We start from the raw sequence: 19991 nt of genomic DNA, 5'->3' as shown, positions 1-19991 counted from the left end.
TAGCCAATTGAATTTCACTTTATTAAATGCTTAACGCATCAGACAATTAGATTCACCAGTCTTCCCCTTACAAAACAACTTCCACCATTTAAAAGAGGAATATCGGTAACATGGATATTTCACATTATACATTAAAATCTGTATTAGTCCTAAGCAATGCAGACTATGGAGAAACACAGATAAATGGTGAGGTTGTAGGTGATGAATTGAGGCCGTCATCTTTTCAATATAGGAACTGCAGCGAAGTGACGCCTTTGTCTGTACACAGCATGTACTGTATAATGATTCACAGCATGCCTCACCTTACTGTGGCGCTCTAATGGATTCAGCCTTTTTTTCATAGGGTTTTTCCTGAGGTGTTGCCATAGTAACGGGCAACTTCTCCATCTTGGGTTGCAGCCACCTATACCCTGCCGTTCTGATAGATGACCACTGGTGGCAGCAATCTGGGGAGTTGGGTGTTCAAACAAGTCCAAAATGTTTGACTCTATAAACAAAGGATCTGAGATACGGTGGGGATAACAAAGGCCAGTTGTCTCCATGGCAACACACAAAAGGGAACACCTCAGCCTGGGTGAATTCAACATGTTTCTGTTGGCCTATTGAACACTGTGGTTACAAAGGAGGAAAAAAAGACCTCTGTGAATTGCGCCTGGCCTAGCTCTCAGCATTGTTCTCTTTGAACTCAGTACAGGGAGACATGGCTGATATATGTACTATGAACTGCTGCCTGGCAGCAGGGGCACAACTGTTGTCCCTAATGAAGAGCCTAGAAAATCAGGACCTACATTGGCCATGGGGGTCAAAAGTCAATGACAAGTTGACCTTAAGGGAACCTCCTGTGGGCCTCCTGACCTGTCACCCCCCTCTTCCCCCCCCAGAGGACCAAGAGCTTTTAAGTCTGACTGACTAGCACAGGGCTGGGGTTGGTTTAAGGTGCAGTTAACTACATTTGTACTGAAAATGATCGCTACTGGTCAGCTAGCAGTAGAGTATGTGCTGTCAGTACAAATGTATTTAGGTCATACAGTGGGTTGGGGGGTGTAGAGGAGGAGGAGGGGACTAGGAGCCCTGAGAAGGAGACACAGTGAGACGTTCAGAGATCCAGCCAGTGACTTCCTTCAGCACCGATGCCGCTGTCTCTGGGAGTTCATGGTGCAGGGCGTGGTATGCTCCGTCATAGACCTGAGAGAGACAACACACACACCGGGGTTTCCATTAGGAAAATGTGGAGCAGGAAATTTGACCGGCAACATTTTAATTTACCGGACATTTGAGAAATTTAGCGGACCCATATGCAGTTGGTGCATAATCTGATTAGGGCGTCCACCCACGGTGCTCAGAATGACAGAACATGCAAGTGAGGATGCAACGATGTGTGGTCCTTCTTAACCGAATTCTGACGTGCACTTTGAACATGTTAGAATACCAGTCCACATGTCATTTTCCTCAGCCAACATCACTAGCCTATAGAAGAACATTTTAAGCTACCTATTCTATTGGTCAGCGTGTCGAGAACGAAATGGGACTGTTGTGGGATGATAGATCCCACATTCATACAGCCAGTAGGCCTAAGCTACATACATATTTTTAAAGCATTGAGTTTGATGCAACAGATCAGAACATTTCTTAACATTTTTCTAAACCCAAATGTCTTCACATTATAAGCGCAGCAATGCGCACAAGACAGTAGGCAATGTGCAAATGTTTGTTCTATAATGCAATTAGAAGAAAACAGTTTTCAAAAGGCCACTGCACATGTGAGCAGTTCCATGTGACGGAGATAAAAATATCCGTTAGAAATGTAGAAAGAGATCTAATAGGCTACTTTGAAACAAGGCAAGACATGTCTCAATATGTATTAAAAGGTTTCAAACAATTGAAGTGTTTTCAAAATGCATACTGCCTCCAGCTCATTGCAAAGTGCTGATGAAGCCTGCCTTCTGTTGCAGTTTTGACGCAGCGTTCAAAACAAATAGGAACTGGGAACTCGGAAATAGACGACTTCTGACTTCAGTGGGTTCAATACAACTGGAAACTGGGAAAAAACAAGCTCCGACTGGGGATTTTTTTTTTTGAACGGTCATCCAACTCGGAATTCCAACTTGAGAACTCGGGCCTCCTCCTAGAGCTCTGACTTTCTGACCAGAAGACCACTGACGTCATGATTTCACCTCGTATTTGTCTTGAAAGGACAAAAAGATGCTGCAGCAGCAGCTCTTGCGCTGTCTGACAGATTTTCCACTCAAAGACTATCTGTATACGTGTGATAAATAAGGTACATAACGAATATACTGCACACATGCGCCAATTTCATTCATTCCACAAAATGTGTGTGTTTCCCCCCCCTCTCTCTCTGTGTTTCCCCCACTCTCTCTGTGTTTCCCCATCTCTCTCTTTGTGTGTGTTTCCCTCTCTCTCTGTGTGTGTGTTTCCTCCTTTCTCTCTCTGTGTGTGTGTTCCCCCTCTCGCTCTCTGTGTGTGTGTGCTTCCCTCTCTGTGTATGCTTCCCCCTCTCTCTCTATCTCTGTGTATACAATATACATTGTGATAAAATTATAAAGAATAATAATATAAAATGGTAGTAAATAATAATACAAAAATAATAACAATATAATAGTAACAGTCAATAGTAGAAATGTAATATATGGAAAATGAAACTAACTTATAACTAAAAACGGTCATCTTCACCATTACATCAGTACTACTACCACCACCATCATCATTAAACTGCTATCATTACCATTACCACCCATACCACTACTATTTGGAATGATTAGTAATAAGTAAGTAAGTTATTTAGACGGTTTTGGAATTTTGTTTCGTTTTTCCAATGTTGTACTGTTTACTATGCAGATGTTATTATTCAGTGTCCCTCAGGCTATGGCAGGAAAATACATATTTGGCTGCAAGAGGAGCCATTGCTCCTTCGCCCATGAGTATTTTTAGTTTTTCCTCTGGGTTTAATAAGTTAAAATTTGGAGTAAATGTAGTCATTTCTGTGAATAATTAATCTCTTTGTGAGGAATATTTCTCACAGTAAAGGAGAAAGTGCATCTCTGTTTCTACCTCCCCTGTCGTGCAGTGACCACATACACGCTCCTCTTTGGTTAGCCATGTCTTTTTATGTCTGCCGGTTTCTATTGCCAATTGATGGTCACTCAGCCTGTACTTGGTAAGGATCTGTCTCTGCTTCGTATCTCTGACAGAGTAGAGATCAGTCAGTTCATATTCTCTGTTTAGGGTCAGATAGCAATTTAGACGGTTTTGGAATTTTGTTTCGTTTTTCCAATGTTGTAAATATGAGTCCTTTGATTGGTTCATGATTTTGTTTATTGGAATTCTTTTTGAAGCAGTGCTGGTGTCAGCTTGGTTGGTTAGGTCCAACACCAGCTGACTGAGAGGGCTCGTTTCTGGGCTCAGCTCTTGGGTTTGAAGTGCTTTAAATTGCAGACTTGAATTTGGACTTGCTCTCTCTCTCTCTGTGTGTGTGTGTGTGTGTGTGTGTTTCTCGCTCTCTTGCTCTCTCTCTCTCTGTGTGTGTGTGTGTGTTTCTCGCTCTCTCGCTCTCTCTCTCATATGTGATGATGTATGGACTTGGAACAGCCAGTGAAAGAAATACAGAATGTTCAAGAGCAGAAAATAGAAAAGTTCAAGAGCAGATAAGATGGTGTCCTTTCTAAATATACTGGCTTGTCTATATCCGTTTGTATGACTTAGTGTCTGACCTATTCACATCTGTTGAGACATGTCTGGCTTTGGCCTGTCTGCAGTGCTAAGAGTGTGCAAAGTTGTAATCAAGTCAAAGGGTGGCTACTTTGAAGAATCTCAAATATATTTTGGTTTGTTGAACACTTTTTTTTGGTTTCTACATGATTCTATGTGTTATTTCATAGTTTTGATGTCTTCACTATTATTCTACAATGTAGAAAATAGAAAAATAAAGAGAAACCCTTGAAACTTTTGACTGGTTCTCTATGTCTCTGGTGCTGGTCCCACCTTAATCTTCTTGTCCGTGCTCTGGGCCATGTCAAACATCATCTGGGACCCTCTAATGTCACACAGCTTGTCGTCGTCACCATGGAGAAGCAGGAAGGGCCAGGTGATGGCAGGGACCTCTCTCTCGATCCGCGCCGCCGCGCCCATCAGCTGCATGCCAAATGACACACGCATCCCACCGTGATAGTTCAACTCGTCATTGTCATACGCCTCAACCTGCAGGGTAAAAGGAAGGGACCGTTGAGTGACCACTGAGCATGTTTAATTTCCTTTAGACGTTCACTGATAGTATCCCACAGGGTACTTGGCTTTCTCAATATTGACACATGATGCAAATACTACTCTACAAGATCTGGCCTGAATACATTGTGTACAGTATATTTGAATAATTAACAAATGGAGAACTGTAACACTCATGACCTATTTTCTGTCTAGAAGCTTGACACCAAACCTGCACCTGCCTTTGTTGTGATAAGTGCACTTCCTCAACACAACAGGTATTGAAAGGAGGGAAGGGTGAGAGCCCGATACCCATTGTTGTCTGTTGCTTCCTTTGTTTAAGGGTAGCTTTGGGTGTAAACAGAGAGCTGGACGACGTGACAAATTCCTAGGCCTGGATCTCAGTCAAGCTTCTATTGTGGAGCAGGCTTTGAAACGGCAAAACACACACAACACAAACCCAGACATATGGGCTCCTATCCAGTCTTATCTCCAACTCTCTTTCTTCATTCAATCACGTTGTCCCTTGCAACTAAATAAACTCTTTAACTCTAACTTCTACATCCTAAACATCTGCTTCATGTATTTGCGCACGGATGTATGTACACACACACACATTCCATAGATCAGTCTCACCTGTTTTTGGTCCCGTGAAACCCATTTAGACTCAATAGAGCCCAGAGAGAGACTAGGCACCATGTGATTTAGGACTTTAGCCAGGAACACCTGTAGACAACAAAGAAGGAAATCCACAGCGATTACAAAGGCATGTAGGGAACTAATACAGCTCTGGTCAGTGGTTAAGTAGTTGTAAAAACAAATGGTATGGTACTGAGTTGTATGGAGCTGTAGACATTGGTGACCCGCTAAATGAGAAGGGACTGGGTGCAGGTGAAACCATAGAACTAGAAATCCCAGAACGGACATCCTCATTCAAGTTATTGGGAGGATGATGGGTGGGCAGCAAGTAAAGCATATGTATGGTTGAAACCCACCTTGAAGGGTGTGGCAGATTCTGGGTTCATCTTGACCATAGGAGCAATCAGAGCCACACCGGCAAAGTCATTTGGTCGTTCACACGCCGTCAGAATGGAAATGGCTCCACCCTGAATGAAAGGGGAAAAGGAAGAGAAGTTATGACATCATCTGTGATTTAAATCAAATAAGCGAGGGTAAACTAATTAGGAGATGCACAACCGCTTTCTAGAATTAATCAATTTGGCACAGATAATTCTTGATGTTTTTCTGGGAGACCAGTTTGTTTGAACAGTGTTTGTCTGCCCAGACATTTGAATATTCATGAGAGTGGGGGCCTCTATCGAGTGAGCCTCTAAATAGATCACATATATAGCACGAACATAGCTAGATCTATTTAGTAATAACCATACAATTTAGCTCAGTTGGTAGAGCATGGCACTTGTAAGGCTGGGTAGTTGGTGTAACGACTGTTCTCCTCCTCGTCTGAGGAGGAGCAAGGATCGGACCAAAATGCAGCGGGTGATGAATACATGATGAATTTATTTAGACAAGACGAAACACGAAGTACACTTGAATAAATGACAAAATAACAAAAACGACGTAGACCGACCTGAACATGAGAACTTACATAAAACGAAGAACGCACGAACAGGAACAGACTAGACAAAACGAAACAGTCCCGTGTGGTACATAAACTGACACGGAAGACAATCACCCACAAACAAACAGTGAGAACAGCCTACCTTAATATGGTTCTCAATCAGAGGAAACGTCAAACACCTGCCCCTAATTGAGAACCATATCAGGCAACACATTGAACCCAACATAGAAACACATAACATAGACTACCCACCCAGCTCACGCCCTGACCATACTAAACAAATACAAAAAACAACGGAAAACAGGTCAGGAACGTGACAGTTGGTTTGATTCCCGGGACCACCCAGAGGTAAAACGTATGCACGCATGACCAAGTTGCTTTGGATAAAAGCATCTGCTAAATGGCATATACAGTGCATTCGGAAAGTATTCAGGCCCTTTCCCCTTTTTGTTACGTTACAGCCTTATTCTAAAATGGATTAAGTAAAAAAAAATGTCCTCTATCTACATACAATACCCCATAATGACAAAGCGAAAACAGGTTTAGACATTTTTTCAAATGTATTAAAAATAAAATAAAGAAATACCTTATTTACATAAGTATTCACACCCTTTGCTATGAGACTCAACATTGAGCTCAGGTGCATCCTGTTCCCATTGATCATCCTTGAGATGTTTCTACAACTTGATTGGACCCCACCTGTGGTAAATTCAATTGATTGGACATGATTTGGAAAGGCACACACCTGTCTATATAAGGTCCCACATTTGACAGTGCATGTCAGAGCAAAATCCAAGCAATGAGGTTTTTTATTTTTATTTCACCTTTATTTAACCAGGTAGGCTAGTTGAGAACAAGTTCTCATTTACAACTGCGACCTGGCCAAGATCAAGCAAAGCAGTGCGACACAAACAACAACACAGAGTTACACATGGAATAAACAAGCGTACAGTCAATAACACAACAGAAGAAAAAAAGAAAGTCTATATACAGTGTGTGCAAATGGCGTGACGAGGTAAGGCAATAAATAGGCCATAGTAGCAAGTAATTACAATTTAGCTAAATTAACACTGGAGTGATAGATGTGCAGATGATGATGTGCAAGTAGAAATACTGGTGTGCAAAAGAGAAGAAAAGTAAATAAAAACAATATGGGGATGAGGTAGGTAGATTAGATGGGCTATTTACAGATGGGCTATGTACAGCTGCAGCGATCGGTTAGCTGCTCGGATAGCTGAAGTTAGTGAGAGAAATATAAGTTAGTGAGGGAAATATAAGTCTCCAGCTTCAGCGATTTTTGCAATTCATTCCAGTCAGTCATTGGCAGCAGAGAACTGGAAGGAAAGGCAGCCAAAGGGGGTGTTGGCTTTGGGGATGACCCGTGAGATATACCTGCTGGAGCGCGTGCTACAGGTGGGTGTTGTTATCGTGACCAGTGAGCTGAGATAAGGCGAAGCTTTACCTAGCAAAAACTTATAGATGACTGGTTGATAGAATTGAGACAATCCGAGACAGGATTGTGTCGAGGAACAGATCTGGGGAAGGGTACCAAAACATTTCTGCAGCATAGAAGGTCCCCAACAACATAGTGGCCTCCATCATTCTTAAATGGAAGAAGTTTGGAACCACCAAGACTCTTCTTAGAGCTGGCCGCCCGGCCAAACTGAGCAATCGGGGAAAAAGGGCCTTGGTCAGGGAGGTGACCAAGAACCGGATGGTCACTCTGACAGAGCTCCAGAGTTCCTCTGTGGAGATGGGAGAAACTTCCAGAAGGACAACCATCTCTGCAGCCCTCCACCAATCAGGCCTTTATGGTAGAGTGGCCAGACGGAAGCCACTCCTCAGTAAAAGGCACATGACAGCCCGCTTGGAGTTTGACAAAAGGCACCCAAAGGACTCTCAGACCATGAGAAACAAGATTTTCTGGTCTGATGAAACCAAGATTGAACTCTTTGGCCTGAATTCCAAGTGTCACGTCTGGAGGAAACCTGGCACCATCCCTACAGTGAAGCATGGTGGAGGCAGCGTCATGCTGTGGGGATGTTTTTCAGCGGCAGGGACTGAGAGACTAGTCAGGATCGAGGAAAAGATGAACAGAGCAAAGTACAGAGAGATCCTTGATGAAAACCTGCTCCAGGAGCGCTCAGGACCTCGGACTGGGGCGAAGGTTCACCTTCCAACAGGACAACAACCCTAAGCACACAGCTAAGACAACGTGGGAGTGGCTTCGGGGCAAGTTTATGAATGTCCTTGAGTGGCCCAGCCAGAGCCCGGACTTGAATACGATCGAACATCTCTGGAGAGACTTGAAAATAGCTCTGCAGCGACGCTCCCTATCCAACCTGACAGAGTTTGAGAGGATCTGCAGAGAAGGATGGCAGAAACTCCCCAAATACAGGTGTGCCAAGCTTGTAGTGTCATACTCAAGAAGACTCAAGGCTGCAATCACTGCCAAAGGTGCTTCAACAAAGTACTGAGTAAAGGGTCTGAATACTTATGACAATATGTAATATTTCAGTTGTTTTTTTTGCTTTCTCATTATGGGATTTTATGTGTAGATTGATGAGGGGAAAAAACTATAATCAATTTTAGAATAAGGCTGTAACGTAACAAAATGTGGAAAAAGTCAAGGGGTCTGAATACTTTCCCAAATGCACTGTATAATGAATATATTCTGTGTATCTCTTGGATCTCTCTAATAACTAATCAAGAGAGACCACAAATGCCGACAGTACTTAGCACCTCTGAACAGTGTCTGCAGTCAATCTCTTTTGTGTTCACACAACAAAGACTTTGGAAGTCATCAACCAGTTAACACATTGTTAAAATACTCCAAACCCTAGGTGGCAGTAGCGATGTTTGGCATTGCATATCCGTGCGTATTGCTTATGGTCTAGATGTCAAGCGATCTGCGCTAATGTTGCTATTTTGTAGAAAGCCATTATTGATACCAGCCAGATGGCCAGAGTTAGATAACTACCTAGCAAGATGACAAAGAAACAATTTAATTCCCTCTCCATAACCCCATACTGCCAGTGCCAGCCCATAGCCAAACGTTTACCTAGCTAGCTAACGTTAGCATATTTGCTAGTTAGTACAACATAGCTAGCTAGCTAAGGACAATGCTAAGGATCAGCTAACACAGGCAGCTGTTTCATGGAAACTAGTTAATCCATTGTGATTTAATTATAATGTCAATACTAGCTACAGTGGTTAGCTAGCTTGGAGGAAGTATTTAGTGTTGTGTGCATTGCGTCTGTGCACTTAGCTAGCTACCACCCATAGCCTACATTGCATATGAAGTGTTACTGGCTCATCCATTGGTGTATGGAGAAAATGCCCAATTCTTTCCTTTTTTCTGTTGGCTCCCCCACGTGGGGGTTTGTGTTCTCTGATTGGCTCAAAGTCAATTTGTTGGCCACTGACGAGCATTGCAAGTAGAATCGGTAGGTTTGTCGCAACTCGGTCAGCACGCTGCAAGTACCGCTTTTGTTCTGTGTTGACAGACCACAGGCTTCAGGTCTTTAAAAACTTCTTAGGGATAGGAGTCCTGCTAGCGGGACAACTTCCGTTGAAACTGGCGAGCGAGCAATTCCAATAAATAATTATAAATATTATGAATTTTAAATATTTATGTACATATAAGTGTCTTATATCGGCTGAAAGCTTAAATTCTTGTTAATATAACTCCACTGTCCGATTTACAGTAGCTATTACTGCGAAAACATGCCATGCGATTGTTTGAGGACGGCGCCCCACGTCAAAATATTTTTCCACCTGCACAGGTTTCATACATTCACAAATAACGATTAAATATTCACTTACTTTTTGAAAATCTTCCTCTGATTTGTCATGTTGATTGAGACCACAGGCTTCAGGGCTTTAATGCCAATAGTGGTGGTAGTATTTGCCCGACACAAGAAGTGCACAATTTGACGCTGCTCGTACATTACAGTCTCAAGGCATCAGACATGGGTTCTAAGCATTGCTTTGTCCTTTCATTTGGGGCTGGTTTCCCAGACACAGATTAAGCCTAGTCCTGGACTAAAAATTACTTTAAATGGCGCTCCTCCATTGAGCATACCTTTTAGTCCTAGACTAAGCATCATCTGTGTCCGGGAAGCCGGCCCACATGCCTGTAAAATGCCAAGCCTTACCTCACTCCACAGGCTTTTCCATTACAATAACTTCCCATTAAAACGTCCTGTTTAAATGTTTACGTTCAGACGTTCTAAACATTTACTCTACTAAAATTGCCTACGTTCCAGTCATAGTGAAGCAAAGTACTCTAATTATAACAGCAGGTCAAACCCAGGGGAAGGCTGTCTATATGTGCATGGCTGGTGGTACATGAGGGAATCTAAAGGATTGCTATCACAATGAGGATCTTGACCTATAGGCTACAGGTGGTTTCCATTGTGCGTGGGCTTTACGTCACAGAAGCAGAGTTCAGTCATAGAACAGCAGAACAAGCAAACAGACAGGAAAGAGCAGCACGGAAGGGAAACGAGGCCTCTAATGCTAAATACGGTAAATCTTTTTGAAAGCCTGACTTGGCACTATTGGTTCTTACAAAGCTAGACTTTCAAAGGACACCATCTCCCAAGAGTTTGTAGAATAAATGATGGCATACACGTCAGCTGTGATCTGTGGTCTGTGGTCATTTGAGTCACACTGAGTGCAGGGGTGTTGAATGCAGGCCTTGTCTAATGTTTGTGTGATGGATATAGCCTTAAGGTAACCCTGGCCCTATGACCTCTGAGAAAACAGTTTGTCCTGTATTGTACTGAGAGGTAAACATACCATAGCCCCTGGCAATAATACAGTCTCAATGTTTGGTCAGGGAGGAGACTAAAGAGGGTACCGCACCATAGAATGTCCAATGATGAAGATTGGCAGGTCAGGGTGTCGTCCCTTCATCAGGTCAATGTGCTGGAGGGAGTCTCTGACAAACACCTGGAAGTCCTTAATATTCATCCTGTCTCCTTCACTCTGGCCATGGCCAACTGATGGAGGGAGAGAGAGACACGAGATGAAACGAGAGAAACTACTGAGTTAGAGACAAGAGGGGAATAAATTGCTCACTCTCCCCCTCTTACTCTCTGTACAGAAAAGAGGGAGAGCGAAGAGAGCCATCTCCATCCCTGTACGTGTCAATCCACGTGCTAGCCATCCATCCCTCCTCCCATTTCCTTCCAACACTTTGCTCTGAACATGCCAATGAAGCCAGTGTTTCCCCTATATGCATTCAGCATCAGCACACCACTGCTGCTAAATAGTGGCTACCACAATATACATATATATATATATATTACATACACATATATATAAGTACCAGTCCAAACTTTGGACACAGCTACTCATTCAAGGGTTTTCTTTATTTTTACTATTTTCTACATTGTAGAGTAATAGTGACGACATCAAAACTATGAAATAACACATATGGAATCATGTAGTAAACAAAAAAATGTAAACAAATCAAAATATATTTGAGATTCTTCAAAGTAGCCACCCTTTGCCTTGATGACAGCTTTGCACACTCTTGGAATTCTCTCAACCAGCTTCACCTAGAATGCTTTTCCAACAGTCTTGAAAGAGTTCCCACATATGCCGAGCATTTGTTGGCTGCTTTTCCTTCACTCTGCAATCCAACTCATCCCAAACCATCTCAATTGGGTTGAAGTCGGGTGATTGTGGAGGCCAGGTCATCTGATGCAGCACTCCATCACTCTCTTTCTTGGTCAAATAACCCTTACACAGCCTGGAGGTGTGTTTTGTGTCATTGTCCTGTTGAAAAACAAATGATAGCCCCACTAAGCACAAACCAGATGGGATGGCGTATTGCTGCAGAATGCTGTGGTAGCCATGCTGGTTAAGTGTGCATTGAATTCAAAATAAATCACAGACAGGGTCACCAGCAAAGCACCCCCACACCATCACACCTCCTACTCCATGCTTCACGGTGGGAACCACACATGCAGAGATCATCCGTTCACCTACTTTGCGTCTCATAAAGACACGGCGGTTGGAACCAAAAATCTCATATTTGGACTCATCAGACCAAAGGACAGATTTCCACAGGTCTAATGTCCATTGCTCGTGTTTCTTGGCCCAAGCAAGTCTCTTCTTATTATTGGTGTCCTTTAGTAGTGGTTTCTTTGCAGCAATTTGACCATGAAGGCCTGATTCACGCATTCTCCTCTGAACAGTTGATGTTGAGATGTGTCTCTGTGAAGCATTTATTTGGCTTCAATCTGAAGTGCAGTTAACTCTAATGAACTTATCCTCTGCAGCAAATGTAACTCTGGGTCTTCCTTTCCTGTGGAGGTCCTCATGAGTGCCAGTTTCATCATAGTGCTTGATGGTTTTTGCTACTGCACTTGAAGAAACTTTCAAAGGTCTTGACATTTTCCAGACTGTCGTTTCTCTTTGCTTATTTGAGCTGTTCTTGACATAATATGGACTTGGTCTTTTACCAAATAAAAGACCTTCTGTATACCACCCCTACCTTGTTACAACACAACTGATTGGCTAAAACACATTAAGAAGGAAAGAAATTCCACAAATTAACAAGGCACACCTGTTAATTGAAATGCATTCCAGGTGACTACCTCATGAAACTGGTTGAGAAAATGCAGAGTGTGCAAAGCTGTCATCAAGGCAAAGGACGGCTACTTTGAAGAATCTAAAATATATTTAGATTGTTTTCACTTTTTTGGTTACTACATGATTCCCTATGTGTTATTTCATAGTTTTGATGTCTTCACTATTATTCTACAATGTAGATAATAGTAACAATAAAGAAAAACCCTTGAATGAGTAGGTGTGTCCAAACTTTCGACTGGTACTGTATGTATATACACTGCTCAAAAAAATAAAGGGAACACTAAAATAACACATCCTAGATCTGAATGAATGAAATATTCTTATTAAATACTTTTTTCTTTACATAGTTGAATGTGCTGACAACAAAATCACGCAAAAATTATCAATGGAAATCAAATTTATCAACCCATGGAGGTCTGGATTTGGAGTCACACTCAAAATTAAAGTGGAAAACCACACTACAGGCTGATCCAACTTTGATGTAATGTCCTTAAAACAAGTCAAAATGAGGCTCAGTAGTGTGTGTGGCCTCCACGTGCCTGTATGACCTCCCTACAACGCCTGGGCATGCTCCTGATGAGGTGGCGGATGGTCTCCTGAGGGATCTCCTCCTAGACCTGGACTAAAGCATCCGCCAACTCCTGGACAGTCTGTGGTGCAACGTGGCGTTGGTGGATGGAGCGAGACATGATGTCCCAGATGTGCTCAATTGGATTCAGGTCTGGGGAACGGGCGGGCCAGTCCATAGCATCAATGCCTTCCTCTTGCAGGAACTGCTGACACACTCCAGCCACATGAGGTCTAGCATTGTCTTGCATTAGGAGGAACCCAGGGCCAACCGCACCAGCATATGGTCTCACAAGGGGTCTGAGGATCTCATCTCGGTACCTAATGGCAGTCAGGCTACCTCTGGCGAGCACATGGAGGGCTGTGCGGCCCCCCAAAGAAATGCCACCCCACACCATGACTGACCCACCGCCAAACCGGTCATGCTGGAGGATGTTGCAGGCAGCAGAACATTCTCCACGGCGTCTCCAGACTCTGTCACGTCTGTCACATGTGCTCAGTGTGAACCTGCTTTCATCTGTGAAGACCACAGGGCGCCAGTGGCGAATTTGCCAATCTTGGTGTTCTCTGGCAAATGCCAAACGTCCTGCACGGTGTTGGGCTGTAAGCACAACCCCCACCTGTGGACGTCGGGCCCTCATACCACCCTCATGGAGTCTGTTTCTGACCGTTTGAGCAGACACATGCACATTTGTGGCCTGCTGGAGGTCATTTTGCAGGGCTCTGGCAGTGCTCCGCCTGCTCCTCCTTGCACAAAGGCGGAGGTAGCGGTCCTGCTGCTGGGTTGTTGCCCTCCTACGGCCTCCTCCACGTCTCCTGATGTACTGGCCTGTCTCCTGGTAGCGCCTCCATGCTCTGGACACTACGCTGACAGACACAGCAAACCTTCTTGCCACAGCTCGCATTAATGTGCCATCCTGGATGAGCTGCACTACCTGAGCCACTTGTGTGGGTTGTAGACTCCGTCTCATGCTACCACTAGAGTGAAAGCACCGCCAGCATTCAAAAGTGACCAAAACATCAGCCAGGAAGCATAGGAACTGAGAAGTGGTCTGTGGTCACCACCTGCAGAACCACTCCTTTATTGGGGGTGTCTTGCTAATTGCCTATAATTTCCACCTTTTGTCTATTCCATTTGCACAACAGCATGTGAAATTTATTGTCAATCAGTGTTGCTTCCTAAGTGGACAGTTTGATTTCACAGAAGTGTGATTGACTTGGAGTTACATTGTGTTGTTTAAGTGTTCCCTTTATTTTTTTGAGCAGTATATATATATATATATATATATATATATATTTATTTACATTTTAAAAATGGGGATGGAAAAACATTTTCAGTGTAAACTAAAAAGACTAAGAGCAATATACTGTATATTTTTTATTAGATTATTTTTGATAAATAACAATCACTAAAATAGACATTCAGGGAGAATCTAAAATGTAAAAAATGGCATAGCATAGATTTTGTTATAATGTTTGAGTCACTCAGATAGCATAAAAACAAGGTATTAGCCATGGCAAAATGTGTATAATTGCAGGAAATTAGCTTTAAAATTTAACCCCCCGCTAACCTTGCCACCGCTGCTGAAAGAAAACATTCAGAACATGTGCCTTTCTCTCGCATAGCTTCCACTGATAATGGTGCAATGGAAGCCCATTGGTGTCTGTCAGGCGATGCTGTTCTTTGCTCCTCTGCAGTGAAGGGTGTGTGTGTGTGTGCATGCTCGTCTGTGTCAAACATCCCACTCTCACCTAATGATTCAATATTTTGGTTATTACTTTGAAACTCAATGGAAAAAGATTTGACTGTCGAAGACAAATGGCATGTATTAACACCATCCTCATTACTGTATAATAATCTTAGAATAGGTCATTTCTGTTGCGTAAAATAAGTGCTACCCCTGTGGCTCTGTAAGAGGTGCTGCAGGGTGTTTAACTCACCATGGTCGTGTGCAAAGACAAGCAGAGACTGTTCCTTCAGGGTCTGGCCGATCTCATCATACGGCCCACAATGCTCCCCTGCCCCATGGGCCACGAACACCAGAGCCCTGCAAGAAATGGGGAAGGAGAAGTCAGTCACATTACATGCACATAAGCGCATGGACACACATTAACAACACAACAACAACATCCTTGTGATCACCATCAAGGGTTTCATCAGAATAAAACGTCCCACATCCTCCAGCAATAGCAGTTATCAGAACCGCGACACACCCTTGTTTGCCCACAGAGCAGCAGAGTTAAGTGGAACCAGACAGAGGACTAATCTCCAGAAACAGACACATAGCCATGAGAAAGAGCAGGGAACCAATCCAGCTTGCCAGTGCTGCTTTAGTTCCTGCTTATAACCAGTTTGCAAAACTGAGTGAAGCTCTCAGTCAGTGGCAATTAGCCTGAATGTGTTCAGAGAAGGAGATGTGAAAGGAAGAGTGAGAGTGGCTGTTCATTAAACTTCATTAGTATCTCTGTTCCAGTTTCTCTCTCTCTTTCATTCTCTCATTCATATTTGAGAGCCTCCAGCTGGCTAGAGCTTCCCATGTACTTGTTGGCTAAGGAGTTTCTCAAAGCGCACCTTTGTGTGAACATAATGTTCCCAACACACATGGGACAGTAGGACCTCTATAGAGCTAATCTCAGTATATTCAGTGTCTTGAGAATGGTAGTAGGGAGTCAAAATTCTCTCCCTCCCTCAATCTCTCCAAGGAATTTGAAACCCACTTGTCTCCCAGAATGTGGCTTTGAACCAGGCTTATCAAATGCTGCCTCTAGCCTGAAAGAACATCAAGTTTTCCCGCAGCATGAAACAAGCCAAGATGATAATCCTCTTTATGAGATGCAGACTGAACTCTGTTTAATGAGCACACGGACTGATATCCACCATGAATAGATTAATTCACTCAAACACAATAAGACTGGTCAATCTCTATGGCATATCAAGCTGCACGTGTGTAGTCGAGGTAGGGAGAGGTTGTAAATGGCCAGGGCCTGAACACTGGCATCTTAATCAGATCAAGGGACTAAGCTTGTGTGTGTGTGTGTGTGTGTGTGTGTGTGTGTGTGTGTGTGTGTGTGTGTGTGTGTGTGTGTGTGTGTGTGTGTGTGTGTGTGTGTGTGTGTGTGTGTGTGTGTGTGTGTGTGTGTGTGTGTGTGTGTAAGTGAGTAGTGAGAGAGACTAAAAGCAATAAGACAAACATTCAAGAAAGCCTTGTTGGGTAAGGAAATTATTGTAATCCTGATTCAATTGTGTAAAACATCAATAGTGGAATGATCCACTTAACTACATACAGTGTGTGTGTGTGTGGACACGTTTTAATATACTTGTGAGTATATTAAATACTTGTTGAAAAGTCCTCACAATAATAGCAAACCAACAAAAATTCAGAGAAGTGAGGACATTTTGCTGGTCCTCACTTGTAAAAAGGCTATTTTAGGCTTAGGGGTTAGGGTTATAATTAGGGTTATTGGTTAGGTTAGGGAGTTAGGGGTTAGGGTTATAATTAGGGTTATTGATTAGGTTAGGGAGTTAGGGTTAGGTTTAGGTTTTAATTTTAGGGTAAGGTTTAGCAGTATTTCTCAAGTTAAAAAAATTGCATGAAAACGAGTCGTCTATCTTTGAATGACAACAAACACTTCATTGAAGAATCTCTACTGTTGACCAATGACCGACAAAGGGGCGTAGACTTTGGCTCCGAACTTCAGCTTTTCGAGAAAACAAAATGGTGTGCACAAACAGCCCCCCCAAAAAACTTGCCGAAGACCAAAACTAACAAAAACTTCCCAGAATGTCATCATAATATATGCACGAACTGTTCCGGATGGGAAGCACACAGATGCCTTTACTCTTTATATGCCCAGTCAGTGATGTCATCAATGGACATGTATGGCAGAAATGGCATGTGGTTGATGTTACAACACATTTTTAAACAAGCATTCATTTTATTTTAATCCAACCTTTAAACCCTGAGGGGCTGGATCTCACAAAATCATAAAGTGGAGAATCCATAGCTTGTAGAGATTTATACCAAAATGGTCATTTTTATAAATGATGCCACCACATGAACAGAAAGCCCCAAAATATGTTTCTCTCTGATTTTCCCACCCCCATATGAGATGCCAAATACTAGCCTCCAGTCTAGAATAGCATGTGCTAAACAAACAGTGCTCTACTATAAACCGACCCACACTACTGTTAGTAGAAGTTATTAAATTAGCAGTATTCTAGGGACCTGATGGTAACCATAGTAACAGCATGTCTGTAGTAAGACTGTGCTGCTGAGGAGGATGAATGGTTGCTGCAGTAACCGTTGCTAGACCACAGTGCAGGCATGTAAATGGTTGTTGTTGTTGTGTGAGATGTGGGTGTACTGTACTTACTGTACTGTGCCATTGGACTAGCCTGCACTCTGTGTACACTGACTGTAATGTTGATTGAATTAGGTTCATACACTAGCAGTGACATTCTGTAGCCTGGCCTATATGACAGGAGCTGTGTGTGTGATCCGAGACAGATTCTCAATCCGCCCACAAACAAGGAACATGCTTACATGTTTATAGAGAAGTGTAACCACAAACACCCTGTCAGAGCTAGCATGAGTCAGTTGTAGGCTACTGCAAGCTCCATGGTTTGGTGTGACACTAGCTTGACTACAGTCCAGATGTTGTGTGCCTCTGTTTCCAGGGCCAACTCTCTGTCTCTGATGTATTGGAGTCTGTTCCATTTTAAATGGTGTTATGGGGTGAGGGGGCAGGGACCAAGGACAGGTGCATAATAACTTACTGTATTGAAAACGTTATGTTGTATCTTATTTGAGTCTGACAGACTCTAACAGGCTGGTGTAGCCTCAAAAATATATTATCTCTGTGGAAAATGTTACTTTTTATTATAGGGCACATAGGATACATAGCAGTGGACGTTCTATTAAATATTAAATGCATTGTTTATGATTTCAAAAATACACGCACAACCTCCGGACATGGCAGGTGACGAAAACAATGTCGTTGTCTTCGATCATCCACGCTCTTTTATGGATTATGCCTCGTTTTACACATTCCACTGACCTTGGGGGGCCCTCCGGCTCCCAGTAGCGGCAGAACAAGTGCTGTCCGTCGGCGTTGACGATGTGCTGCAAGTCGGCGTAGGGGACACCTTGCGGAGTCCGCCGCGGAGCTCCTGGTTCGGGCATGGAGGCGCCGAGGACCCACTCTGCAACATAAACACGGAGCACGGATATTAGGTCGGTGCTGTACAGGTAGGACAGACAGGCGAAAAACAAGCACGTGACTAAGACGTTCATTCTTCGCTATTTTTCATTCATTTGCTGGCTGGCTGGTGGTCAGCAGCAAGCGATTCCGCAGTTTACAAATATTTTTTTCAATTCAATACAGCGATCTACGTCACGGAAGCGTAAGCCTATGTTCAACTCGCCTCTCCCCGGGTGACTGTGGTCACGCTTCACCACAACCCCTCCCCCTTCACGCTCAGCAGCTGACTTTTATGGCAAGTGCACATTAAATGGATAGCAATATAGTCTCATGTTACAGTAACAATAGGCAGTGCTTGACATGGGCAGACGCTCACCTCAGCTGAGTACCAGCGCTTCAAATGTTCTACTGCTTGAGCTCCTGTTCCTCTTATAGAATATTAACTCAAAAGTACTGTGGAGCTCCTGCACCTAAACATAAACAGTACCGGCACCCAAAATGAGTACCTGAACCTATTTCAGTCCATGTCAAGCTCTGACAATAGGCTACAGTGCAGTCAAGGTGACTGAATGTAGGCTACAGAATGAATGTCGTGCAAAAGAGGCTGTCATAAAAAATTAACCGCGCTATTTCCTGAGGTCTAGTTTGACTAAATTGTAATAATAACCTATATCAAGTTGATGTAGGCTTGTGAAAACAAATATAAATGTTAACGAATGTGCGCCTTGGAATAGGCTATGGGTCAATTAACTATTGATGACAGTGCTTCTGATAAGCTATAAATAGATCGACCACAGTCTCAAGGGACATGAGGGGGCAGTGTCGACAACACTACCAGTTTTGGCACTGTCGAAAGTGGGGTCAAATAGCATACACAAGAGATACATATAGCCAGAAATGCTATAAATACTTTGATGTTATTTTTGATAGCCTGTGTCAAAAATATGGGTCCACAGTCCATTGTTTCAACATATACAATTTTGCTACTTATAACAATGTAGCTAAACGTGACATTTTTGTGATTTAACTGGCATACCTGTCACACATTTGTTACATTATTATTAGTAGCAACATTGTATCTGTTGAATAAAATTCAATATTCAGAGGTGGACAGTAAACTCTTGGCTGAGACAACAGCAAGAAATGGAAACGATGCTTGAGGTCTTGTTTTTATAATGATGATGACTGGCAAAAAAAGTTGACCAACCTTATGTCCTGAAAGGTCTGTCAAGTTTCTGCTTCCTCTCACACGGCTCTCTCTTCCTTTTCAGCTCTTTCGGTTGAAGTTGCGTGGCTGCTTGTAGGTAATGCGTGCGAAAGGAAACACCAATTACACACACTGACTGAAACCCATTTCCAGCAGGCGGATGGAGCTTCACGTACTAGACCAAAATGCCTCTTGTCCTGCTCTCTCTCTCTCTCTCTCTCCCAATCCACATGTGTTCTGCATGTCCAGAGCAAAACTGCTATTAGCTAGAGGTTCTGGGAACAGAGAATAGGTGATGAAGATAGATTATGTTTTGCCAGAGGCCCAGAATAAACCCATCCGTTTGTTATTAAATGTTCATGTTCAAATACTGGATTTGGCCAGTTCCAATTATAGATTGTTATGGTTGTACAACTATGGATCATTAGATTTTCAGCTTTTTTTCTATGAAAATCTAATGGTCTCTCTCTTTCTCACACACACAGATACACACATGTGCATGCATGCGCACACGCATGTACACACAAACCCACACACATGTACAGAGAGAGAGAGAGAGAAAAAGAAAGAAAACATTCATGCATGAATATATATACTTAGTGGAATATGCAG

General features: G+C 43.0%; 1 protein-coding gene across 1 annotated transcript; it reads right to left on the bottom strand.

Annotated features, from left to right (window-relative positions):
- On the bottom strand, positions 1-18380 carry LOC120060742 (monoglyceride lipase-like). Its single transcript, XM_039010151.1, has 7 exons — positions 18029-18380; positions 14912-15018; positions 10667-10803; positions 5214-5324; positions 4855-4944; positions 4000-4215; positions 1-1185 (listed from the first exon to the last, which is right to left on the bottom strand). The coding sequence occupies exons 1-7, from the start codon at positions 18262-18264 to the stop codon at positions 1063-1065; spliced, it is 1020 nt and encodes a 339-aa protein (XP_038866079.1). The 5' UTR covers positions 18265-18380; the 3' UTR covers positions 1-1062.
- Positions 18381-19991: the final 1611 nt, after the last annotated feature.

The sequence above is a fragment of the Salvelinus namaycush genome, chromosome 16 (genome assembly GCF_016432855.1).
Source record: "Salvelinus namaycush isolate Seneca chromosome 16, SaNama_1.0, whole genome shotgun sequence".
NCBI classification, from domain to species: domain Eukaryota; kingdom Metazoa; phylum Chordata; class Actinopteri; order Salmoniformes; family Salmonidae; genus Salvelinus; species Salvelinus namaycush.
Note: the sequence above shows the minus strand (reverse complement) of the source record. Positions and strands in the feature narration are given on the sequence as shown.